The sequence below is a fragment of the Dermacentor albipictus genome, chromosome 5 (assembly GCF_038994185.2).
Source record: "Dermacentor albipictus isolate Rhodes 1998 colony chromosome 5, USDA_Dalb.pri_finalv2, whole genome shotgun sequence".
Taxonomy (NCBI): domain Eukaryota; kingdom Metazoa; phylum Arthropoda; class Arachnida; order Ixodida; family Ixodidae; genus Dermacentor; species Dermacentor albipictus.
In genome coordinates, this window is record NC_091825.1 from 92,022,431 (window position 1) to 92,050,000 (window position 27,570).

The window sequence follows — 27,570 nt, forward strand, 5'->3', positions numbered from 1 at the left end:
TGACTCTCTAGGCTTCATTTTGTGGTTGTTCTGTTTAGAACAGTAGGGAAGCTAGATTGTTGTGTGTTAGCTAGGTTGTGTTTTCCTAGCTAGATTTAGAGAGCAGAATCAAGGCAGTAAAGCAGCAGTCATGGAGTTAAGGACACTGCTGAGAGACGAGTTGTTGATTGTTGGTGAGGAACTGGGCCTAGATGTACGCAAGGAAATGCTCAAATCGGAATTATTGGAGCTAATTTCCAATCAGGCCAGTGAGCAAGATATTGAAATGGGATTGGAACTTCTCAAAAAGAGAGAGAAACGGGAAAAAGAAAGAGAAGAACGAGAGAGAGAGGAACGGGATAGAGAGAGAGAGGAACGCGATAAAGAAAGGGAGGAACGCGATAAAGATCGCGAGTTAAGAAAAATGCAACTGGAACTTGAAAGCAAACGTTTGGAGATGTCTCAAGGAAGTGAAGGCGCTCTGGGACGATCAAGTGAGGCAGAATCGTACCGCATGGACAGGCTATTAAAGCCATTCGAGGTCGGGACCGACATAGGCTTGTTCCTAAGCAATTTTGAAAGGACTTGCGAAAAGATGAACTTCGGCCCGAGTACATGGCCACAGCGGTTGCTGTCTATGTTGCCGTGTGAGGCGGCGGAAGTAATCGCCAGATTGAGTGTGCAGGATGCATATGATTATGCAAAAGTTAAGGCTAGTCTCCTGAAGAAATACCGCCTTTCAGCCGAAGCTTTTCGGCAAAGGTTTAGGAGCACAGGCAAGAAAGATAGCGAGGGCTATCCGGAGTTTGCATATAGCTTAAAGGCCAACCTAGTCGAGTGGCTTAAAAGCGCGGAAGCGTACGACAGCAGAGACATGATCATTGAATGCATGTGTCTAGAGCAGTTTTACAAAACCATCCCCCAAGCTGTGAAACTGTGGGTGCAAGACAGAGGTAATGTAAACACTGTGGAAAGGGCGGCTGAATTAGCCGAAGAGTACGCAACCCGTAGAAAGTTGAACGCCGAGGAGGGAAACTGGGACGGTCGAAATGGGCCGCGGAAACCATTTCCGTTCAAAAAGGGTGCGCAAACTAGACGATCAGAGCCTGTAGACATGGCGGAAAAGCCCGCAGAAAAGACCGAGGAGAAACTTAACGGAGAAACCACACAAAAAGAACAGAAAAGAAAATTCGAATCTGTTAGACCAATTCGCTGTTACAAATGCCACAAACTGGGACATATAGCTGTAAACTGCGAGAAGCCTAGCGTAGTTTTTTCCTACGTGGAGGAAAAGGATGAGAATATGGAACTTTTAAGTCCATATCTCCACGACCTGCAAGTTAATGGAAAACCATGCCGAGTGCTAAGAGACAGTGCCGCCACGCTGGACATTGTCCATCCGTCCTACGTGATGGTAGATGACTTCACCGGAGAAGTAGCATGGATAAAACAGGTTGTAGAAGAACACAGCGTGTGTCTGCCCATGGCCAAAGTCAAAATCAGTGGACCATTCGGGGAGCTAGAGACTGAGGCTGCAGTTTCCAAATTTTTGTCACTGCAGTATCCCTACATCTTTTCGAATCGTTCGAATCAGTTACTGCGTGACAGAGGGCTCAAACTGGGAGAGGGCATAGTACAGGCATTGACCCGAGGCCAAGCTCGTAAGATCGCGGCGCTTTCGGCTGAAAATGCTCAAGCTCCTCCAGCTGAAGCAGAAAAGGGGATAGCTTCAATGCCCGAATCCGAGCTAGGCCCGAGGGACAAAAGAACAGTTGAGGAGAGCCTGCCAGTTGACCAGCTCAATGAGAGCGTAGCACTAGAGTGTCAGAGTTCTAGCCTGCAGGAAGAGCAAGCAGACGCGCTCACAAGCGAGACAGGGTCGTTGTTATCACCGGCCTCAAAGAACTTTGATCAACTCTTACGCGTGGATAGAGAGTCACTGGCAGCCGAGCAAAAGAATGATGAGAGCTTAGCTAAATTACGTGACACAGCTAAAGAAGGCATTGCTAGGCGCAACGTAACGATACATGAGAGAGGAGGATTGTTGTATCGGCATTACAGAGATCGAAAGGGTAAGATTTTAGATCAGTTAGTCATACCTACTAAGTATAGGGAGGACCTTTTGAGTCTTTGTCATGGAAATGGGTGGTCCGGCCACCTAGGCATAAACAAATCACAGGAAAGATTGCTTATGGAATACTACTGGCCTGGCTGTTTCAAAGATGTAGAAAACTTTGTAAGATCATGCGACGCCTGCCAGCGTTCTGGTAAACCAGGAGAGACTTGGAAAGCTCCACTGAAGGTAGTGCCCTTAATAACAGAGCCTTTCAGACGGCTTGTAATAGACACGGTAGGGCCTCTTCCAAAAACAAAATCAGGCTACAGGTACTTGTTTACCATGCTGTGTCCGGCTACCAAGTTTCCAGAAGCAATCCCTTTGAAAGAGCTCAGCTCCACTGAAGTAGTAGACGCGCTTTTGACAGTGTTTGCACGAGTTGGGTTTCCAGCCGAAATTCAGGCAGATCAAGGGTCAGTATTCACGAGCGCACTGACTTCCACATTCTTGCAAAAGTGCGGGGTAAAGTTAATACACAGTTCTGTCTATCACCCTCAGTCAAACAGTGTAGAGAGGTGGCATTCGGTGCTTAAGCGAGTTTTGCGTGCGCTCTGCTACGAGCACAAGGAGGACTGGGAGAACTGTCTGCCGGCAACTTTGTTTGCTTTGCGAACGGTTCCACATGAAGCGACAGGGCTCTCACCAGCAGAACTAGTGTATGGGAGGACACTCCGTTCTCCACTGAGAATGTTAAGAGAGATGTGGGAGGAAAGAGGGGAGAGTCCAACCGTGGTTGAATACGTGCTAAATTTACTGGAACGGCTAAGCGCAACCCAAGAACTAGTCGGAAAGAACATGGCACTAGCTCAAAAGAACGCCAAATTCTATTACGACAGGAATGCAAGGCTTCGTACGTTTAACGCCGGAGACCAGGTAATGATCCTCAAACCTTCAAGAAAGAACAAGCTTGAAGTTCACTGGGACGGGCCCGTTAAAGTGTTGCACAAACTTTCAGAAACTAACTATGCTTTGAGAATGCCCGGTCGCAGGAAGGAAGTGAGGATATATCACTGTAATTTGATGAAGCCGTATGTAGAGCGGAGCGGAGTCGTAAACTATACTGTCAAAGAGCCGGATGGCATCGGTACCAAGTTTAAGGAGGATAGGGCAACCTCCAACTCTGAAATCGGCCTAGAAGAAGTAGTAGAACACTCGGTAAGCTCGCATGCTCTAAGACCCGAGCAGCTAGATGAGCTAAAAGGGGTGTTAGGGGAATATCTCGACAGATTCAGCGATCGGCCGGGTAGAACCGAACTGATAACGCATGAAATTGAGCTGACCTCTACCGAACCAGTAAGATCAAAACCTTACAGGGTGTCTCCAAGACAGAGAGAGATTATGGAGGCAGAGATACAGCGCATGCTAGAGTTGGGAGTTATTGAGCCCGCTGAGAGTGACTACACGTCACCGCTAATACTCGTAGAAACCCCTAACAAGGACCCTCGTCCGTGTGTTGACTACAGGAAGTTAAATGCGATCACTAGGGATCAGCTGTACCCGATACCCAACATTGAGGAACGAATTGAAAGAGTTAGCGCTGCTAAATACATTTCAACTATAGATCTCGTGCGGGGGTACTGGCAAGTTCCCCTTTCAGAAAGTGCCAGCCGCTATGCTGCATTCATCTCGCCTGTAGGCACTTTTCGCCCTCTCGCACTCAGCTTCGGGCTGAAGAACGCGCCGTTTAGCTTCTCTAAGTTAATGGATATTGTCCTAAAAGACTTTCAGGAGTTCGCCTTACCTTATCTTGATGATGTAGCCATTTTTTCGGACAGCTGGGAACAACACGTATCGCACCTCAAACAGGTGTTCTCACGGTTGAGGGAAGCCGGCTTAACGATGAAAGCGGAAAAGTGTAGGTTTGGTTGTTCGCAGGTTACTTATCTGGGCCATGTTGTTGGTCAGGGCATGAGATGGCCGGCTGAGCTGAAAATAGCTACGATTGGAGATTTTTCTCAGCCGCGCACGAAAACGGACGTTCGTTCATTTTTGGGACTTGTGGGGTACTATCAACGGTACATTCCGAATTACTCGCAATTGGCAAGTCCATTAACAGACGCCCTCCGAAAGGGAGCACCGAGTAACGTACACTGGGATAAGGACAAAGAGAACGCTTTCCAAAGTTTGAAGACGCTATTGGTTTCTCGCCCTGTGCTTCGCGCGCCAGACTACACAAAGGAATTCATAGTTCAATGCGACGCAAGCGACAGAGGTATGGGCGTGGTGCTTAGTCAAGTCGGCGACGATAACGAGGAGCATCCTATCCTCTACGCCAGCCGTAAACTAAATGTAAGAGAGGAAGCCTACAGCGCTTCAGAGAAGGAATGCGCTTGTTTGGTTTGGGCCGCCCAGAAGTTGTCGTGTTACTTGTACGGAGCGAAGTTCATCTTCGAGACCGACCACTGTCCTCTGACGTGGCTCAATCAAATGTCACACAAAAACGGCCGCTTGCTCCGATGGAGCCTCACTCTCCAAGAGTACAACTTCTCCGTTAGATATAAGAAGGGAAAGTTGCATAGCAATGCGGATGGTTTGAGCAGGCTAATTTGAATTCTGCGTTTGGGGGTCCCGCCTAAATTTTAGGGTTACTAGTGTTAATTTTATTCAGCGAAGAAGATCCCCTCTCATTTAGCAGGATTCCCTCCATGATTGCTGAATTTGTCAGCAGGAATTTGCTTCAGAAATTGGCATAGCGAAATGCAGCATTTTTTGTTTGCTTCTGCACTTATGTTGTTGTTGTTTTTTTTGAAGCCTAGCGAGTTTAAAGTGAGAGCCAATGCACGTCATCTCGGCGCAGAGCCGTGTTGTGGGGTTCATTTTGCAGTTGCCTGTCCTTGTTGGATGTTTTGGGGCGGTGACATCAATGCACAGGTGGTCGCTGCGAGCCAAGACATCAATCCCCCCCTTGACCAGCAGCCGTTCTCTTCCTGCCTAGCGGTTGTCAGCGCTAGACAGTCGAGACTTTTCGGGCCATGGAGGCGCTGTCAAGAACGGCGAGTTGCGCAACAAGATTGCCACCTTGCCACCCGATTACGACAAGGGGTGCAAGACGCGCACTTCCCCCTCTCCGTCGCTGCAGCTGCGAGGCGTTCAAAGAAGCGACCTTTGCGCTGGAATCCGCCGCCTCCCTCCAGCTCCTTCGACATTGTGACGGGACGAGTTCGGTGTGTGGACAATGATTCCACGCGGAGCTGATTTGACCCGCCTGGTCAAGCTGCCGCGGGAACGGCTTATTTTTGTGCTTCTCACGGTTCGGAGTGGCTCGGAACAATGAGCGACGCGCGATCGACAACGACAGTTTCCCGGAACGGCACCCCGTGCGGTTGCCTCTGTGTACGGAATGTGTGTGCCTTTGTGTCTGTAAACTGATCTTCAGAGCAGCTGCGAGTTGGTGATGTGTAAACGAACAGCCGCCGCGTCGTAGGACCGGCGGATCGAGTGTATAAAAACTGTGGTTGTGCGAATGTTGGACACTTCTCTTGAGCAGTCATGTTAGACTGAGTCACTTCTCTCATGCAGTCCTGTTGGACTAATACTCTTTTTCTCAAACAGTCATGTTAGACTGAGTTAATTTCTGTAAATAAACCCTTTTCCCTCGTTCTCGATGAGAAGCAGTTCTTCACTTCATCAACGATCTCAGCGTAAATAAGTTGGACGACGGCATGGGCCAGCTACCTTCGAATTCATGCCGTACTCCAATCTTGGCAAAGGACCACGGACGAAGGGATTGAGCCCCCAATCCTGACAGCATGCAAGTAGCTAAAAAATATAGCAGCGGATGCTCGAAGCGAAGCTAACGTGTTCCCGCACAGATGCGCATCCACTACTTACGCCGGCATAATCTATGGCCGACGCTGTGTCAGAAATAAAAAGTATAATTAATTTTGCAGACACCACATGTGATATCTTCTTTTTTTCTGCTCTGCAACAAATAATTATTACGCGTGAGCGAAATATAAAAAAAAAGTCTTTGTCACCATTTAAAATCACTATTTGGAGCTTAGCCTCATTGTTTGAATCATTATTCAGATCGAAGCTTAGCCTGATCGTTAGAATCATTATTCAGATCGGAGCTTAGCCTGATTGTTTTTAGGATATCTTGTTACTTAATTTTTCTTCGTGTCTCACACAGAAGAGTGTCAACGAACTGCAGCCGCGAAACAAGCACGTGTCTTTAAGCGGATTAAGCGCTTTCAGGCTGGGCACATGCTCTTTTTGAAACACGGTCAACGACTACACTGGTTCTTTAAAAATCCTTCACCGTTAACTTTCAGGAATAAATAGGAATTTTTTTCCTGGCTTCCATGGGAGGCGAGAAAACTGTTTGTGTTGTTGTTCCTTAAACAGAGAAAGAGAAAGTGATAAGGAAAAAGCAGGGAGGTTAAGTATAGGCTGAGCCCGGTCGGCTACCCTGCACCGAGGAAGGAGAAATGGGGAGGAGGAAAGTGCACAATATGCACGTACATACACACAATGAAGTGTTAATCCTTAAGCTATCACAAATGGTCACATAAGCTGGTTGGTCTCAAGAAGCATGGCAGTGATTTTCTGGTGCTGCACGTTGTAGACACACCAGACCGATATCGCGAGACTTACCGCTCTGTAAGATACTTGCCATTTAAGTACCCCCGGGTGACGGGGCACTTGTGAATACTTGTCATTCAAGTGCCACCGTGAAGTGCCCCGAGCACCACTGGGCATGGAAAAGCTAAGCTCTGCTGCTAACGCTGCTTGCGCGTTAAGGTATAGTGGAGGAAGTAGCAGTCACGTGACGTTGAAGACGGTGGTACCGTTCAACGAAAAAAACTGACGACTCACGCAGTGGTCATAGGAGACTGTGTTAATGGTGTTGAACTTGGCCAGGTCGTACTTGTACGGAACGTAGTTTCCGTGCCACGCGACCACGTCGAAGGGCGAGTGGTTCTGAAAAGGATGAAAGAAGAAAAAAGGTGCATTACTACAAGACTGGCGCGTCATTTCACGCAGACTATTACTTAGCACACGTGCACACTCCCCGTCGATATGAAAGGCAACACTTGGTTAGAGTTCGAACAGCGATTCTTGCAAAGGTGCAAGTTAGAACCTTATGGTGATGTTCATGATGCGGATGATAATGCAATTTGAAGCGGGCTATCACACCAGTAAATCGGGTCGAAAAATGTGACTGTTCGCCAAACAGTGTCTGTCACACTGTCGCCTGTTCTATTATTAGTTTGTCCGTCACCACTGTTCTGGGCATCACTCGCGATTGTTTTTTTAATGTTATTCTCCTGTTGAAGAGCCCCACTCATATAACTTTTCCTCACTACAAGCACACACAGGGAAAATATTGGCTTTGAACACAGACCCGGTGTTCCCTTTCGCGTTGGCGGATTGTGTACCTTCATGGGCCACTGAGACCAACGAAAGACGAAATTTGTGGACTCTGTCGACTCCCCCGTGAATGGTCGCTGTCCCGCGATCGATTGATTCGTTTGGTGCTACGGCATCCGGAGCTCCTCAGCGGGCCGTCAGGGACACGGTAGTTCAGTTTCAACGATTCTTGCGAAGGTATTAGTTGTAGAACGCAAGTTGCTGTTCTTTTAGGACTCTGCTGCAACTTTTTTAACATTATATGGCTGCCGGAAAGAAAAACGAAATACTAAAATACGCCTTAAATTGTGAGGGTGTTCTAGGGTAAAAGCCCGCATCCAAGGTATATCAGAGTGGTCGGCAACAGTAAGTAATTTATGTCCACAGATTTTTCATACAAAAAAGTAAAGCCCCCTGCCCTCCCCCAGTTACAAAAAGAAAATACATAAACCCCACACTGAAATTTGAGCGGCGAACAAATAGGGTGAAATACATACTGCACACTATTCGCAGCAGAATGCGCACATATCCCTGCAAATATTTTCAAACTACAGGCGTTTGTCTCGGTTCCTTAGTCGTGTATTTTATGATAGTCATTTCAACTTTTATTTCTTCATTATTTTTGCTAAAAGTTCGACTTTATTGTCAAGCAAACGCCGATCCGACGTTTTTTCCGCTTTTTCCTGGAAATGACGTGGCGGAAAATACGTTTCACAGATGATTATAACCGGCTCGACAATGCCTGGCTCTTTGCTAGATTTCGGCACTACTAGCAAAAGCAGGACATTTTTTATTCTTGTTCTTTTTTTCTGCATTCAGAAATGTTCACGTCGCTCAGGTGAGGCTCCAGGGTTTGTCAACCAAATTCTGTTTTGTTAAAGTACAGCCACACTTCGTTTTGTTTTGTTTTTTTGTAGTCAGGGGCCGCCCCTTTAAACCTCAATACACTGCGGACAGCGATGCGGCATTCCTATAAATATGGATCGCAAGAATCGCCTTAGTACTCTCAGCTTTCGAGGCATGGTGGTCTACGTTAGCCTTACGGTGTCTCTGACAGTAACACATTTTAGACAGTAACAAAACTATAGGACACAGACGGCGACAGGAAGAGTGCCTTCTTTCACTTTTGCTGTGACCGGTCTGTCAGCGAGCCGTAACGTACTGTTTACTAAGTGTTTCTCATGATTGAGGGCACAATTTCGTGATGCATAACCTTCATCAGTTTTCATAATGAGCGCGTCGCACAGCGTGGTCATGTAATTAGCACTGACCTGAGAAGCCTGAAAGAGGCACCCCTGGTACTTGCTGATGACTACGAAGCCGTTCACGTCGCGGTCCTCATACCAAGCCGTCGGGGTCTTGAAGTCGCGGGGGTTTGCCAGTCCGTTGGCACCTGAAGCATACACAGCGCAGTGTAAGCAGCATCTCTTTTCATGACATCCGTAGAACAGGTATGGATGCGTGTTAGTCCCACACAGACATGTTACGGCAGTGCGATCGTTTCAAACTTGGTTACAAGAACCGTCGCTGTTCGACAGTGGTGGAGCACAAGGTACCAAACGTGTCATTGCAGCACGTTCACCATCCGAAGAAATTGACACAGGATTACGAGGGAGCAAAGGCATAATAAATTTAGGCAGTGAAATTCAGAACATTCAGAAAAAATGAAGGCCATTGAGAGGTTTCCGCTCCAAGTCCTTGTCGCTATTAAAGATGCGAACACTCATGAACATTTGCTAGAACTAAAAAGTAAAGGCGGTAGTGTCGCGCCTTAATTAATAGTAACGAGCGCGTCAGTCTGAGCATGGCCTCCGAGGTACAGAAAACGCGAAGGCCATGGTCAGAAGGGAAGAAAACGCTTGAAGAAATTATATTTGAAAATGAGGAGTCCGAATTTGTATATCTCTCCAGAAAGTTTTAGCCGCACGATTTCTGCACGACACCGACTAGATGTCACCGAGTTTATAGGATCGTGAAATACGGCCCTGAGAGCAGGCGACTTCCATCGTTTGGACATAAACTGGAGAGAGAATTTGCTTGGGAAAGGCAGAGATTTTCGCCTAAGCAAGCGTGCATTCGCCTGCTACTTCTCTTGGGTAAGAAACAAGAAAGAAGTTATTGTTACGGGGACAAAAGTTGACGCGATGCGGCACGAAAACTGTACAGCCGTATTCAAAAGTGCCCGGACCGAGACCATATTTTAAACGGCGCAAACGGGAGGAAATACACGGAAAGAATCATACACAGGACAAACGCTGTGTGAAAGCGCTCGTCCTGTGTATCCTTATTCCCGTGTCTTTCGTCCAGCTTGAGCCGTTTAGCGTGTTAACGTCAACCGACTCGCCCAACTGTCTGCTTTACTGCCGAACCAAAGCGAGCGCAGCTAGTCGGGTGAGTTACGCGTTCATAAGGTCGGCCAAGGGACCCGCGAAATTTATTTTTAACATGATTGTTCATGTCTTGACTTCTAACCTGAAATTTAAGACTAAACTTCAGACAGCATTGCAAAGATCGCACTGCATTCATTAGTTCCAGGTTGCCAGTCAGAGTTGTCGACAAATACGGCTTCGATTTTCTTTTGATTTTTTTTTCCCAGACACCCTGGTCCGCATACTTTCGATCATGGTTACAGATGTGTAAACTAGCCTTCCGGCATCTTTCACCCGCGTGAAGTTAAGAAACCTCAAGCTCGTGCAAGGACAGCTGCGGATAAATGCAGTATAAGTCAAGCGGGCTCCTTTCTCGTCACCCGGAATAAAATATATAAAATGAGCTGATGCTTGGCACCTTACCGATGGGACCAAGGTTTGGCAGCACGAAGTGGTTGTCGAAGACCTCGAGGATGTAGCCGCGGCTGGGACCGGATACGTACACTTGGAAACGCATTCCTTGCTGAAAGAGAAAGAGCAATTTGCTTCGGCGAATTGTGGAGTGAAAACTTACAACTACATCCGAGACTTTCTTCGTGACCGAACGGCAAGGATCAGAATAGGAGAGGAGACATCCCAACCGATCTACCTGGGGGATCGAGGAACGCCGCAAGGTTCCCCCCTTTCCCCCCTGTTATTTAACATGGCTCTCTTGCCGTTGCCCAAGCTTCTCGAATCAATAGATGGTCTGGGCCACGCATTATATGCCGACGACATCACCCTCTGGACTGCGAGGGTAGGGTCGGATGGCTGGATAGAAAACACGCTCCAAAAAGCGGCTGACACGATCAACAGCTATGTGAAGACATGTGGCCTTTGCTGTTCGCCTCAAAAATCGGAGCTGACCGTTGTCAGACCACGTGCATCAAGTACCCAAGCAGAAAATATAGAAATCACTTTGGAAGGGAACCGGATCCTCCCGGTACCACAACTCAGGATCCTGGGCCTCCTGATCCAGGCAGACGGCAAGGCAACAGCCATGATTAGAAAAATGAAGCTCACGTCAGACCAAATCTTGAACATGATCAGACGAGTGGCCAACAGGCGGAGGGGTCTGAAGGAATCGGACACCTTGCGCCTCGTTGAGGCCTTTGTTATATCACGAATCGTCTACGCGGCGCCGTACCTGCAGCTCCTCAAGAAGGACGTCTTACTACTTGACGCAATAATCAGGAAAGCCACGAAGCAGGCCCTGGGTATTCCCATAAATTCATCCCCGACAAAATTACTTCAAATGGGAGTCCACAACACAGTAGCCGAGCTCGTAGAAGCCCACCTATCCAATCAAAGGGTACGCCTTAGCCAGACCAAGGCGGGCAGAAGCGTCCTCCGCAAGCTAGGATGGCAAGAATCGCACTACACCCGCCACGACCAATTACCCGAAAGGCTGAGTGAGAAGTTGGAATGCAAACCACTACCACGCAACATGAACCCCACAAGGCATGCCGGACGACGCGACGCCCGCGCAAGAGCCATCTCCAGGACCCTGGAGGAAGACGACACTGTTTTATATACAGACGCCTCTCTATCGAAACGCTCCACGAGGGCAACAGTCGTGGTCACCGGGCTAGAAAAGCTGGTCACCTGCGCATCAATCTACACTCCGTCTTCGGAGGAAGCAGAAGAAGCAGCGATAGCTCTCGCACTCCTGCAACCAAACGTCACCAAGATCGTCACGGACTCACAAGCTGCATACAAGAACTACAGATCTGGCTGGGTGTCCCTTGGGGCACTAAAAATTCTTGGTAAAGCTACGCCTCCTAAACAAGCAATCGAATCAGTTTGGGTCCCGGCTCACTCCTTAGTTGAGGGCAATGAATATGCTCATCAACAGGCCCGAGTGCTAAACTCCCGGGCCAACGAGGAGGAGGCAAGGGGATGGCAACCCATCACAAATTACAGAGATATAGTCAGATATTACAGGGACGGCAGGAAGATATTCCCGCACCCCCACCACTCCTTGACCAGAGCCGAACAAACAATATACAGGCAAATCCAGGCAGGATCCTTTCCCCACCCCTGCCTCCAGAACAAAATGTACCCAGAGAGATATAAGAACACATGTCCTCACTGCAATGCATTAGGCACCCTTCGGCACGTCATAGGAGAGTGCAATTTTTCCATTGACCACCCCCCACCTATACCCATAACTAACACCCCTGCTATCCCCACTCTTTCCGAGCGATGGGAGATCATGCTGTCCAGCCTCGCCCTGGAAGACCAGCTCCGACTGATCCACAGGGGCCAGGCGGCCCTGGAAGCATATGGAGCCCGCGAAGAGGGAGCCACCCCATCAGACGCTTAACGCGTTTCAGTTCACAATGGACCAGTAAAGTTGTTTCTCTCTCTCTCTCTCGGCGAATTTCTGCCAGCGTGCAATGAAATTCGGTTTATTTTATTTGTGTCGCGAGTGTCACTTATCAGTCGCGCCGTTCATTGGTTGTCCTAACACTGTAGCGTACCGCATTTCTGCAAAGCTTTATGTAAGTCTGTAAGGTCATATTGTAAAGAAATAAATGAGTACACCGTCACATACGTTAACTACGAAACTGAACATTATTCTGACAATTCAGTCCTAATATGATCAGTGGACCTTTTAGTGTGTGCACTAGATGTTGCAAGGGTACGTAGTTCTGGTTTTCGTTGGAGTATGTAATAATGCTTCGTATGAATGAGTAAAGCCGTTGCAAATTGCGCGTTATATTTACAAGGTATTGTGGTTTAAAGTTACGTGAAGTTGGTTCACACTATTTCAGATTGGCTTTTGAGAAATTCAGATTTATCTTGAGAGGGCTACAGCCCTGCAGTTTTATCGGTGGTTTAACACCTCGAAGGAGATAGTATGCTGCGAGTGAAGCCTATCTAAATGACCTTTCAACGCGAATTACGAGTAGGAAAATTTCGAGCAGAAAGTTAGAGGAAAATTAGGTAATGAAACCGGGTAGACAGTCTTACAAAGGTTTATATCAAACGTTTGCGCCGCTGTTTTGTATGCTTTCACGCAGGCAATAAGTTGCACATGTCGCGATAAATGGTCAACAGTGGTTTCCATGCGTGGCATGGTAGCAGTTAACTGCACAGCGGGAGTGCTGTTCTAGACATTGTCAAATTCCGTCGTATTGTCAAATTCTGTATTGGCGGAATTTTTTAGTCAGTCACAGGGGCCGTAGCGACCTTCCGGCCCGATCGGAGCTGACGAAATGACGAATTTGACAATGTGGTGGGATTTTACAATATCCATAACAGTACCCCCTGGATGGGGTGGAAGAAGGACGAGGGAAACAATTAAAAGGGGAGAGAAAGAGTAAGAGCGGACAAGTGCACAAATAGGAGCACCCAACCGGCGAATTCCGTAAGTTGCCTAATTGCCGACATATTTCTTTTTAGCGTGCAGTTTTTTCTTATTATTTCTTACTGTAATACTATTGTTACGGTGCATTTGGACAGGACAGGGTCGCGCAAGTGGGAGATGAAGAGGAAGTGGTAAACAGTCTACCACTACCTCTTCGTGTCCCTCTTAGGCTTCCTCTTCGTAACAATACACAGTTCCAATTCCACTCTCTACTGAAAGTTTTATTTTTTTATTATGTGATGTTTTTTTTTTAATATGTACTGCACCGCTGTCCTACGGACATGACGTCACCATAGAGCTCTATAACCTGGGGCCTCCTCCTCCATTCCAATACGAATGTGCACAAATGGGCAAATAAACTCAAACCGAAGCGAAATAACAAATAAAATGAAACTGAAGCGTTAAAAGGACAGTCACTAAAGATAAAAATAAGTTTAGCTGTATTAGTAAAAAGATTTTTAAGAATTGCGAAAGGAAAGCCATTCTTGCAGTCAGCGGAGGCTTGGCAAGCTGGTTTACGCAAAAAACGCAAAAATGCAAAAAAAAAGAAGACAAAACGCCGGTGGCTAAGCCACCGGGAAGTTCACGCACCAGATCGCCGGGACGTAGTGTATTTTGACGGCGCCTGCTCACGCCTGCTTGATTTCTTGCACAACAAGAATTGACTACATTGTATTCTCAAGTAGCCAAAGACTGAACGTGGCAAGTTTAAAGAACTTCTGCTGCGCCACAAGCAGCGAAAATACGTGGAAATAACTTTGAATTAGCGACATCTCTCTGATGTATAGCGGCGCGAGAATCCTGAGCGTGAAATTGAAAAACACGTCCTTTATCTTTTTCTTTTACTTGCGCTAGTTATCTCACCGCAAAAATAATGATAATATAGTTTTGAAAGAACACTTTACGAGCCTAAACCAATTTATCGTTTCCATTAGTGTCCGTTTCATCAGCGCTCGCTCTTTCCTCGACAGCGAAGAGAGAAGGGAAAAGAAGAGAGAGGGGAGGAGAAGAATGCAGCTAGCGGCGTTCTTCATTACCAACGCGCCCACACCATCTGCACGTAAGCGCAGCGGGAAATCAAACGTCGGCAGGCGGATGCAGAAAGGCAGCTAAGGGAATCTCTAGTAGAGAGGGAGTGGGCCAGAAACCAGACCACACAGAATGCGGAGGCCATCTGAAGAGAGAGAGAGAGAGAGAAATGGTCAAGCAAAGAGAGCAGTAAGTATCGCGAACTAACGAAGACACAGTTGCAGACAGTCGTGGAGTACTGTACAATGTGTACTGTACACTGAGTACTGTACACACCGTACAAATGCTGTACAAATGAGCAAACGCGGGCTCAGACTTTCCCACTGCTGTTCGTTAGCACATCGGGTCGAAGATCAACCCAATGGTTTGTTTTTGTTTTCTCGCCTCTCTCTCTTTTTTTCCCTTCTAAAGACTTCTCAATCAACCCAATGTGTTTTTTTTTCTCGTCTCTCTCTTTTTTTTCACTCCTAAGACTTCTCAAGAATGAGTACCGACAAAACACTATCCGAGTGAGCGAAAGTTTTGTTGCCCACCTGAATGACGCAGATCTCGTTCGGGTTCACGTGCATCCTGCCGAACTCGGTGACGACGTTCAGGCTGCCCTGCTGCGGAACTGCAAGGCACAACGAGCAGACAGTAAACACTCGTTGCCCATCCACACTGCACAACTTCGCAGTTAAGGTCAGGGGTTAACCGCGCGTGTAAATAAAAAAAGACAGTAAGAGGTTGAAAGCTCACCTATTAGGAAGTCCCCATCTGAGTTGTACAATGCCCTGGAAAAAAAGGAAAGAAAAATAAATCTCCTAATAAACGTGAGAATTTTCGCGAACTTGTTTTTCAGAGCTGCGGCACCTTCAGCTCCCAGTGCGCTTAGCGTTAAATGCTTGCTTCGACCTCCTGAGCAATGTGCAATTGAAATTGCTTTCGACTAGACATTGTATTCGCACACTATTAAAAGTGAAACACACTACAATCATAAATGCAGCTTCACTTTAATGCTAAACTTGCCTCTAGACTTACTTGTCTTTCATTGAGATGTTACAGCAGTACACGTGAATGGCGACCCCATGGCGGGTCCTGGCGTCACCTGCTCCACACACAGTGTTAATACCCTGGATAAAAGAAACGATGGAGTGGCACGCTAAAGGGAAGCCTTCAATCGGAAACGAAAGGAAATTCGCTGTTCATTTGTTAGGTTATCGTTAAAATCCTTCTCTCTCAGTGAGATAAGCTCAAGGACAAAATGCAACTATCTTTTTTTGCCCCATTTCGAAACGCAAAAAGTCTTACACGTCAGTACAAAGCGAAAACGTCGAAAGCATGTCACTGTGCCTTTCTATCAAATTCGACGAAGGACATTACTGAATTGCAGGGCTTAAGATAAATTTGGGTCAGGTTTCTGAGCTACTTTTTGTTTGGTTTTTCTCTTCTCTTACAGGGTGCTTTTTGTTTGCTTATTACTATTATTTCTTGAAATGCTGTTTATCGGCTTCAAATTCCAGGGGAAAAAATTAACCTAAATTTCTTGTGTTGATAAACTTTGCAAAGCCATTTTTTTACGTTGACAAGTTGAGGCGCCATTTAGCGAGTGTACAAAGACGCACTCGGCAATTTAACTATCGTTTACATTCTCATAATAAAAACGTAATAATGAGCGAAAGCTTGTCTCTCAACTTACGTCAACAAAGTCGACAGACGTCTTCCCTTGCTCTGGAATGTTGAAAGGCTTCCATCGGAGCTGAAATACAGGAAAACAGATCCAGTGCCAGAACGTTCTTGCACACGACCCGAAGAGCTACACAAGTACAGTTGCTGTCCACGGTGAACGGACAACCTCAGCATGTGATTGAAACAACGTCACCTTGGACGGTGCTCGGGTATACAACACAAATGCAAGACACACGACACAGGTAGGGGCAACGAGGACGAGCGACGATGACAACTCTTGTCCTCGCAGTGTCCATTTATGTCATATGCACTTCATCTGCATTAAGCACAACGACTATGGAAAGTCACCGACCAGCCCACTCCGACATGCCCTTAAGCCACTTTGGAATTATGCTAAAGCAAAATGACCGAAAAGCAACAGAAGCTATGCGATACCTAGCTGCAAGTTCACTTCTCCACACACCTCGTTTGACCTAACCAAAATGGCGGGCGTCTGGTTAGGATCTAATTAAGGTGTCAACATACGAGCTCGTGACGTCATACCTGCCACTCTCCGCTCCCTACAACCATCCGAACTTTTAAAACGCGTGTCTCCACTTGCAGCCATTTTTGGTTAGGGCGAGGTAGGTGCATGGGAAAGCCTGCTTACGAAATTCCGCATGTTCATTCGCAGCTATACTTGAGCAGCGCGAAAGAACACGGACAAAAGAAGACGGGAGAAAGAAGCTAGACAGGATCTGCTTTATCTATGTTTGTTCCTTTGGCCTATTCAAATTAAGCATAGACTTGAGGGTTGCACTAAAGCAGGGATATTTTTCTGTCGCTTGTTTTTTCACACGGCTTCGTTTTTCAACTGTTGGCATTGCTATTGATTGTTGCCGCAAGTATATGAGCAATTTTCATGAGGACGCGCCATCTTTGGCCAGTGGCACCATCTATCGTCAGGCCGGGCAAAGCCGCCATGCTGGTATGTACGGCTTGTTGTAGCATAATAATAATAATAATAATAATAATAATAATAATAATAATAATAATAATAATAATAATAAAGGGTTTCCTAAAATTCACGCAAGAAGTATTTTTTATGGAAAACAGAGGTTTATAATTAGAAATTGTAAATTTTTATGGATTCAAAACGTATATTTAGTATATGGTTATGTATGGAATAGCCTATCGGGTAAGTGGCCTGCATGGCTTCGCTGGCACATACGCACTCTTTTGTTAAAATTTTTGATGACCGTTTTGCATAAGTGTAGCTGAACTTCTGACACAACGCTCAATTTTCTCCTTCAATGCGTGGGGGGTCGTCGGCTTGTTGGCATAAACCTTAGGCTTCAAAAAAACCTAAAAGAAAAATGTCCTACGGCGTTGTAATATAAATCGCGTGATCTGGACGGCCAATTCTGTGGCCCTATATTGTAAAACTATTCCAATCTGTTTTTATTACCATCTCCTCACGTAAAATTTACGGAACCACCAATGGACGCATCTTGCGGTGACCCGCAGCGTTGTCTGGACCGCCCAATCAAATGCTCTCCTCGTTTGTTCGAGGTCCATTTTATTTGATTTTTGAAAAAAAAAAACGAATAACACTGCCTACATTTAGCGTTTCTTTTTTTAATCTAATTGGCTGACAGGAGGCGAGGGGCACGCTCAAGGATAAGAAGCTTCGATGGGGCCGAGCCAGCGCACTAAATATAAATAACCGGATGAGGAGGGTGGTGCCGGCGTCTGCGATTGGTCCGCTTCCCCATACCTAGCTTGTGGTGGCTGGTCGAAATTCGCGGCGGCGTGCAACGGAAGGTTAAGAATGCCGCTAAAGCGGTTCCTCAGCCAAGAATTATTGCCAGAGCGATGTCGTATACGTGCCGAAATAACGTTATACTGCCACGCACAAGTTTCGTTACACGCAGATATACCCATGCTGTACCTGGTTAGGGTTCGGGTGATTGGAGTTCCAGTCAGACTTGAGGTTCTTGCTCCCGTTGTACTTGGTGAATGGCGCGTGCTGCACCGACGGCCTGATACGGTACAGCCAACTGCAAGGAAGTGACACGCATTAGTGTGGATCACACTTCTGTAAATGTGCCCTATATATGTATGTACACGTGAAGCACGATTCCGCGGGCTCGATTCCAAACTACGACGTCCACATTAGCGCAGAGGCAAAATGCAAGAGTGACCCTGTGGTGAACATTCACTCCAAGAGCACTTCGCCATTTTCACGTCGCAAAATTTGGATATCATAAACTCTAGCGGATCATTCCCCCCACGTATAGTTGGAAGCAAAAAGCTTAAATAAGTGCGTCAGTTTGTCGATCTAATCAAAATTTCTATCAATAATTCATTAAATCAATCAACCAAAGTCATTATTGATTGATTGATTGATTGATTGATTGATTGATTGATTGATTGATTGATTGATTGATTGATTGATTGATTGATTGATTGATTGATTGATTGATTGACTGTGAGTTGCCTTCAGCAAGTTTTTCCCCTCTTTGCCCCCGCAACGTGGTACAACAGTTCTTGTGGAAACAAACTATTATTATTATTATTATTATTATTATTATTATTATTATTATTATTATTATTATTATTATTATTATTAGTCATCTGCTGATGTGATCCAACGACCTCACGAGGTGCTTTGAGTGGAACGTTCCGCGTTAATTGGAATATGAACACCACAAAATTTTGAGCACCACAGTTTTTGACGACGATATCTCAAAAGAAAATTAATCACTGAACGTAAACAAAATTGGAGCTGTCCGAAAGCCGCAAATCTAACGCACGCACTGCTGCCTGCACTGAACTGCGGCTCAAAACATTATACAGCGTCCCTCAATCAGGTCACCGCGATTACGCCACGACGATCGAACGCGCGTGAAATGGAACGTTCGATAGCCGCAATATGCATCATCTGCAGCGCGTGTTACAGTTTCCTGTCGTTCCTCACGAGTACTTTCCTCCGCTTCCTCAGCTTAGAACAACGAGGCCTGGGGTACATTTCCCCCCTCTAAACGCTTAGTGTCTCTATCACCAAAGCCAGTTGCTGTGGATATATATATATATATATATATATATATATATATATATATATATATATATATATATATATATATGTATATATATATATATATATATATATATATATATATATATATATATATATATATATATATATATATATATATATATATATATATCAGTCCAAGCGCAGCTGCGCGGTCGCGCATGTCGCGCTCGAGGCACCTATATATTTGTTTTTCTTTTTGTTTTTTTGTTTTTTTTGCGCAGCCGGCTGTCGCTGAACAATTGTATAGACTCACTGCGAAAGCGCCGTGCGTATAAGCGCAGCGAGGGCCCACTTGAAAACTCCCACATCGCGCGGGTTTGGCTTCTGATATACTAAAGAAAGTTAAAATTTAAGAAATAAGCATTATCCATAATATCCCTTACACGGACAAACAAATGACGTTTTGTTTTCGTTAAGCCACTTCAGCAGAGGGTAAAAATCGTGGTATTTACTGACGCATAGTACTGAATGATGGGTCCTGATGATAGTACTGAATGATGGAAAGAAGAATGATGGGTGTAACGTTAAGGGGGGTACTGTGATAGTACTGAATGATGGAAAGAAGAATGATGGGTGTAACGTTAAGGGATAAGAAAAGAGCAGATTGGGTGAGGGAACAAACGCGAGTTAATGACATCTTAGTAGAAATCAAGAAAAAGAAATGGCCATGGGCAGGGCATGTAATGAGGAGGGAAGATAACCGATGGTCATTAAGGGTTACGGACTGGCTCCCAAGAGAAGGGAAGCGTAGCAGGGGGCGGCAGAAAGTTAGGTGGGTGGATGAGATTGAGAAGTTTGCAGGGACGACATGGCCACAATTTGTACATGACCGGGGTAGTAGGATAAGTATGGGAGAGGCCTTAGCCCTACAGTGGGCTTATCCAGGCTGATGATGATGATGATAATGATTATGATGATGATGATGATGATGACGACGACGACGACGACGACGATGATAATGATGACGACGACGACGACTATGATGATGATGATACGATGATTACTGAATATCGTACATTAAAACGCACGTACCGCTGACTTCCCGAATGATAGCTCTCGCCAAGTCATTTGGGGCCGTTGAAAAGGGCACTAAAGAAGGAAGCTGAATCCGTAGCATGTTTTGTACCCTCGGTGGACCAGTATTTTTCCGTGACAAGTTTTTAAAAAAGTATGTTATTCAGAACGCTGTTTTTCATTACTTCTCTCCACCTTGCGGGTTTCCGCAGAACTACTACGTCCAACGTTTAGTCTTACCGCATACATTCAAAAGCAGTACAATACTTATTTATTGAGACAAACTCGTACAAGACAAAGGTTCAACACGGAGATGGAGGCCTGCAGTGATCAACCACGTTGCTACAAGAGGACTCGTCATGCTCACTTGTCAAAAATCGTTGACCTAATATGCAGCGACATTCCTTGCTCTAACGCTAGCTGTCGATCACTTTATCGAGAAACACTTAACGAGCCCTGAGAATATATTCTCGAGCTGCATAACGGCGCGAATTTTGACAGCCATATGAATGCTGTCAAAATCCCTAACCAACCGCACGCGCGGTAGCTTCAAGGACCACGTTCCTTGTACTTCGCTTTCTTTTATACTTACTTCCTTTCTAAATAAAAAAAAACGCACCACAGCTGGAGAAAAATAACATACTCGGCATTTAACGAGTGTAATCCGCCAACCAAGCTCACGTTCTACTGTGTATAATTATCATTTAACCTTTCACGCTCTGAACGGTTCGACGCGTGTTCGGATTCCGTTTCCTAGTCGTCGGCAAACGCGCTATTGGGTCTATACCACGTTTGAAAGATTCGTAAATGTGCACCTCAGAAAACCCTGCTTCCCAGGAGCACAAAGAGCTTTGCCGAAGTGAAGCATCTGCAAACTAGCGAATGAAGCGACACACACTAGTATAGCTTAGTACAACGTTCCCAACCATACTAGTATAGTTAGCCGACTTTCTTGCACGCAGTGCAATGTGAAAAAGAAAAAAGACAGATCTCAAAGAAACGAAGAAACAGAAAAGAAAAGAAAAAAAGAAGTCTTAACAAGCTGTCGAACTGCTTTATCCCAAGATTTCTCGTTTGCTGCGCTTACTAAATGCTACTGAAGAAAAAAATGTGAGAAACGTTACTAAGCTGCCACGCCGTACCGTTCTTTTCTCTAGCGCTGTCAGAGCAACAACTGCTTTGTACTAGGCAGTACACTGGGGATTCGCCTTCCAGCTGTTCCCTAAAAGTAGTGGATGCACTAATGGCAGCGGCACCACGCGTCCAATCCACGCTTGATTGTGCGCCAGAGGTAGTCTTTTGCTTGTATGAAATAGCTTTCTTTTAAATGCTCCCGCAACACTAGTTATATATATAAAGAAAGAGCGGGACGCACTCAGCTTAGCGCGCCCCAAAAAAATTAGGCCAGCAGCATTGTGCAACCATTCTGTGCTCGAATGACCTTTCGCGCAAAGCCATTAGCGTCCGTGCCGTGTCTGCTGCAGTAAACGAGCAATTAAGAGACTTGTATTCAGCTGTAACGTTTCTTTTCCCCTGAACAACTCGTTTGCCTTATGACCTACAATCAATCACGAACGAAGACGAAGTGACTTCAAACCAGAACGCTGTTTTTCCGGCTCAACTATATATTTTCGCCTGATTTCTGTGCATATCACGGGGAAGCCCCTCATGGGTTACGGCATGGATGCAACTTGACGTCCCCGCGCTTCTACTGGGGATGGCGACTTCAGTGGTGGCTGCGGCTAGGAAGAAGAAGAAACTTTAGTATAGAATAGTCCGGCAGTTCTTGATGTGGTGGCCTCAGGTGACGGCTCGAAGTTCTTGGACTCGAGCGGCATCTTCGGCTTGCCGGACGGCCCAGAGCTGGTCTGCCAGCTCTGAACTTCTGATAGCCGCCTCCCAGCGGCGGCGACGCCTACGGAGAAGGTCCCCGGCGGCTCCCGCATCCGGGGCGGCGTCGGGAAGAACGGAGCTCGAGCCTTCTACTCTGGCAACAGCCGCGATTATGGACGCGTCGCCAACGGAGCTGCTTTGATTACCGTTGTTGCCGGTACACTCCCAGAGCATGTGTCGCAGCGTTGCTCTGCGTCCGCATGTTTTACACGCGTCTGTTGGGTACAAACGCGGATAGCAGTGGTGTAAGATAGCGGGGCTAGGGTAGGTGTAGGGCTAGGGTAGGAAGCGCACTTGCCTTCAGAGCGACACCGACCGCGACGATACCAGTGTCTACTCGCTCAGCAGTGAGGACTTCTCCGATAACGACTTTCAGCTTGTGAGGAGCCGCAAGACGAAACGAAGAAACACCAGGGCCTAGCTGTATTCAATCACGTCGACTGCGGGTACAAACTCCGAATGCTTCAGCCAGTACGATTCTGTTTGTACCGGGACTCGCTACCGACAACCTGAGGCGACTCAATGCTCAGCAGACAGTCTGTCTCGATGCTCTTTGAAGCAGTGACGCCAAATCAAGTCACGGACGTCAGAGTCAACACACGAAAAACTATATTGGCTATTGACGTTGTACATGAGACTGCGCTGCGAACTTTGAGCAAACTCACGGAACTTGGCGGCATGAAGGTCCACTCGCATATTCCCCTGGACAGTGACACCACTACTGGTGTCATCATCCACGACGTGGACATCTCCATTTTCAGCGCTGACTTGCCTATTCTAGTGAAGCCAGCCGAAATTTTGCGCTTGAACTTTCGCTACGTCACAGCATGAGACACAAGTTTCTTCTTTGCGAAAGCCACAAGCAAATCTTTGTAGCTAGGTCCCTAGGCGCACATTCCACACGCTTACAGTGCGGAGCACGTCGGTCTAATTTTGTTTATTTTTATACCGATAATGTCAGCTGTTTTCGGTCGTCAGTCAGAAGGCAAACACAGCAACATAATTATACAAAGGACGTTCTGAAAGTAAGTTTCGTCATTTATGTTCACACGGAAACTTTCTTTATTGCCAAAAAAAAAATACACCGTGGCATCATGAGCTGTACACCTCGCACTATTTTGAGACATTTGTCGTAGCGTGCAATCAGAAGAAATCACTCTGGTAAAACTTGGTGCCCTGCGATGCAAGGAAATGTCGCGCGGCCTGCTCTGTCTCAGCATTGTGTTGGACGCAACGTCCCGAGAGTGCGGCCTTCAATGCAGGGAACAGGGGCCCATTCATACCGGATAACAGCACGCGCTTCCATTGGAGACCGTGTTGTCAGCACACGTCTGTCTGCCACCGTGATTTGTGCTTGAATAACCTCGGGCACGCCGGTCTGCTGTATACTCTCTCGCCTTCGGGGCTCTGCACACGCGTCTCCGCTGACGCTCCCTCCGTCCTTGAACCAGCCACGAGCGCGAATTCTTATGGCGATTGTCTGTTTCACCTGGTGTACCATCTTTCCTTTACAAAACAGTTTACTAAACTTACTTTCAGGACGTCCCTCCTAGTAGCAAGCAAGCAAGCACGGAAGCAAACAAACACGCAAACAAACGAACTAAGTAGTTAAGTAGTTAACTAGCAAACAATCATACCGAAGCAATTATTCAGCAATTTCAGTAACAGCGATAAAGAACCAGAAAACGTGAAGTTACTAAGTACATTATACAATATGGTCAGTTGGAATATTACTCTATTTTAGCATTTAACTTGCCAATGCGCCCAATATATATATATATATATATATATATATATATATATATATATATATATATATATATATATATATATATATATATATATATATATATATATATATATATATATATATATATATATATATATATATATATATATATACAATCGTAAACCTCCACAGATGCTTAGGGGAAATAATCAGAAACTTGAACGGATTACAACACGGCATAATTGTTCTTATCTGCATATATTGTGGTTAGTTCTACACGAGTAGTGGTGAAAGATGGCTAAGTATGTATTCATTTTCTACCTATGTTTACAAAAGTTTACACAAGTAAAATACAGCACACAAAGCAACTTCGTAGACGCAAGGCTCTCTGCACGTGTATTGTTATCTTTTTCCGCTGGTACAGTTCGACTTTCGTCGTTTACCCAAACTCGACGCGAGCGAGTCGAATCGGAAGTCGAGCTGACCAGTTGTCTTCCGACTCCGTCTGCGTGCATCTTGCCAAGCGGGTTCAGCGAGCCCCATTTTTAGGCGGGTTGACAAAACCGCATTAACTCGCCTCGACACTTGCTCGGCCCGAGCGTTCACACGAACCCTCGTTGACCGGCCAGTTTTCAACCCGACAAATCGACTCGACCGTACAAACCGATTCGACACGACTCTATCGGGTTCATGTACGCGTAACTATATTGTCGCGCCTCTCACCTTCTCTTGTTGGTCTCCCTGGGAGCCGTGAAGGCAGTCCCGGACAGCTGCTCCGCGTACAGACCGTAAGGACACACTTGCGGGTTATTCTGCGGAGTAGAGGACGAAACTCCACGCTGAAGTTAAACGGTGCAGTGACGACAACAGTTCGTATATTTGTGGTTCCTAAGCGACACATCTAGTTTCAAGCGACACCGCGTATAGTGGACGGCTTCGTGATTCATTTTACAGCGACCGCTGTTGCAGGTATGCGTGTCGGCTACATTCAAGGCCGGTTATGTGCTTGTATCGCAGACCCTCGACGCTGAATCATCACCACGACGCCTTGCGAACTTGTTAGATGCGTTATGGAACTGAAAGCTGAGCGAGTTGGTACTGGTTCAACGCTGAACAACAGCTGCTTGACTGTTTAGAAAAGTGCATGTGTGGGGATTGTGGGAAGCCGCATGAGGCGTATATAACAAATAAACTGACAAATACCACGTTCGTTTTTCTTTCCTTCTTTCTTTTCTTTAACCAACCTTTCACCAAGTTCTGATTGGAGCTGCACGACTGCTCGGCCATTGCGCTTCTTTCTCCAGGGAGGCCAAGGACGACCGCGTATGTGACGTTAAAGAAAAAAGAAAAAAGAAAAAAAAAACTCGTAGCCTACGTACGGGTGCCAAAGAGCTTGCTGCGTAGTCTAATCAACAACGCGTGCTCAAGGCGGCCGCCAGCTGCGCGGCAAGAGGCGCGCCTCGCTTTTTCCTCGTAAACGTTTCAGCACAACGCATTCATTTACTACACACTCATCGGATAGGCACGCATGTTACCTATAGCTATGCGCAAGTGTTTTTTCGCAAGTCCATGGACCTCCGTTTCGTTTGTTTGTTTTTCTTACTTTTATTTTTAGTATAGCGTTTGGCTACTATATGGAAACACTACTCGGCGTCGTCTTGCAGTCGATATTGCGTCTACATCCCAAGAAAAATGTAACAAAAAAGCGGAATAAAAATATGGCATCCTTTTTATGATCTGCTCGCGGTGAGCAGTTCATCGAGAAATGCTAGGCGTCGTTGAATAAGCGAAAAAAAAGAATGATCAGTGCAGTTCTGCAAGATAGCAAATATGTAGTCACACTATCTTTTCAATGAAAAAGGCTTCAATGATTCCTGCAGCTTTGATCTGAGCTTACCCTTCGAAACGGGGTGACTGGTGCCGCTGATCCGATTATATTTAGGTTTATGCAGGGTTTAATATTGTCGACCCTCAAACGGACCCTAACCTGAAACCCTAAAACAGTTTATATTCTAATCTTCATTAATTTCCTGTTAAATGTTAATTACGAGAAGAGAAAACGAAGGCGAAGCTTCCATTTCTGTTTTTTTTTTCTCTTTAATTTCACGCCCGAACTCCTGCGCTGATACACGTCGGTGTGATATCCAGATTTCAATGTATTTTCTCCCTTTTGCGCCGTTGTATGGTGAACGCAGTGAAAGATTTAGAACCTCGTTAACTTCTCTATTTGGCTCCTTTATAATAAAGTGCAGTACATCTTTACCGATAAACAAAAAAGGAAAGCGGAAGTAGGTCAGAGCAGACACCGTCAAAATCACTGATTGTCATGGTAAGGACTTTCGTTAACTTCAACGTGGGGTCGCCACCCATCTATCGCTCTCGCTTCTTTTTTCTTTTACGACTTATCAGGCGCTCTCTCAAGATTACAATGGCCTTTATGGTATGACTGACAGACGGGCAGTTTACTAACACGGCTCAATGTGTTTTAGAGCGCAGCACTTAGGCGCCCGTTCCTGGGTTGAGCGTAGGCGTCTCTCGGCGTAACCGCACGAACGTGCTCGTGTCAGTGCTCGTGCGTTCGTCGTCATCTTCTTAAATGAAAGATAAGTAAATTATGTGGTCTTACGTGCCAATTCCAAGATCTGATTGTGAGGCACGCCGTAGTGAGGGACTTCGGAATAATTTGTACCAGCTGGAGTTCTTTAACGTCATCGTCTTCCACAGCTGGCTCCGATGCCGCTCATCATGCCAGCGTTCCCATACTGCCCCACCCTCTGCGAAGGCGCTGACGGCACTGACCCACTGCCAGTCGATGCGGTGATTTGGGTCTCAAATTCTGCGCTACAATATATCGCGAAATGAAAGCACGTATCCAGCTGCGCTCAGATCTCGCATTAGGGATTATCGTAATCGTCGGATACTTTTTTTTGTGTGTGTGTCCCTTAACACACGTGGTTTTTGGTAAAAAACCAACGACTTTTCTTTTCATTTACAGCCGTAATAAGGAAATGTATTTTCTCTCCGTGCATGTCCCACCTTTACATGCCTAACACTTCATTCGCCTTTTACTAGCCTCAGGAACTTGTTTTTTTCTTTCTAACTTTTTTTTTGCTATTATGTTCTCGGTTTCGCTGTACTGTCAGTCTTTTGGAGATCTTCTTTTATTATTATTTCCTGCTCTGTGCTAGCTGTTATCTTATCTATTTGTTGCATCAAGAACCCTGCCGCCCTTCCAACTGTAGAACCCTTTTTCAAGCAAACCTCTCAAGCGGACTCTCACTAAGAACGTTTCAGAAACTTCTGCGTGATGCGGGATCGTATATCGGTTCTGCCTAATACACCTTTGCTATATGCCTTAAATGCCTCCTTAAATTAAAGAGAAAAAAGGGGGGGAGGGGGAGGGGGGGAACTGCCTCGATGGCTCAGTGACTATGGCGTTCTGGTATACCGAGCGAGGGGTCACGGGCTCGTCTCCCGGTCGTGATGACCCCATTCAGATTAGGGCGGGATGCAAAAAAAGAACGCTGTGCTTTTGAGGCATATTAAAGAATGTCAAGTACTTAGCCGAAAATTATTTGGAACCTTTCACCACGACGTGTCTCGTATAGCCCGATCGAAGTATGGCATTTGATTACCGCTCGTGCTGTTCTTGTGGTCCCACAGTTTAATTATTTTTCTGTCTATCATTCTCCGTGATCCATAGATTAGCTTTGTCATTGTTTTGCTATTTCGTTATCGACTTTTGAGAGTGATTAGTGTTCTCGTTACTTTTCCTTTCTTTCTTTTTTTTTTGAGCTAAGATTTTGGGATAGCAGACCCCTTTCCGTGGCCGAACTTCAGATCCAAAACAAGGGAGAGGTTCACAGGAAGATGGAGGCTTGAAACCAGTAACAGTTGGTCGAACGCGGAATGTTATGAATTTATTGTTTA

The 27,570-nt window shown here is 45.9% G+C and overlaps 1 protein-coding gene across 1 annotated transcript in view; it reads right to left on the minus strand.

The window, feature by feature from the left end:
• hgo (homogentisate 1,2-dioxygenase) overlaps positions 1-27,570 on the minus strand; it is a 67,383-nt gene that overhangs the window by 31,146 nt on the left and 8,667 nt on the right. The window contains exons 3-11 of the mRNA XM_070538577.1: positions 24,364-24,452; positions 17,856-17,964; positions 15,936-15,995; positions 15,278-15,369; positions 14,996-15,030; positions 14,791-14,870; positions 10,240-10,339; positions 8,719-8,840; positions 6,914-7,018 (exon numbers count right to left, since the gene is read on the minus strand). Coding sequence (XP_070394678.1) covers positions 6,914-7,018; positions 8,719-8,840; positions 10,240-10,339; positions 14,791-14,870; positions 14,996-15,030; positions 15,278-15,369; positions 15,936-15,995; positions 17,856-17,964; positions 24,364-24,452 — 792 coding nt within the window. The remainder of the gene's footprint in view (positions 1-6,913; positions 7,019-8,718; positions 8,841-10,239; positions 10,340-14,790; positions 14,871-14,995; positions 15,031-15,277; positions 15,370-15,935; positions 15,996-17,855; positions 17,965-24,363; positions 24,453-27,570) is intronic.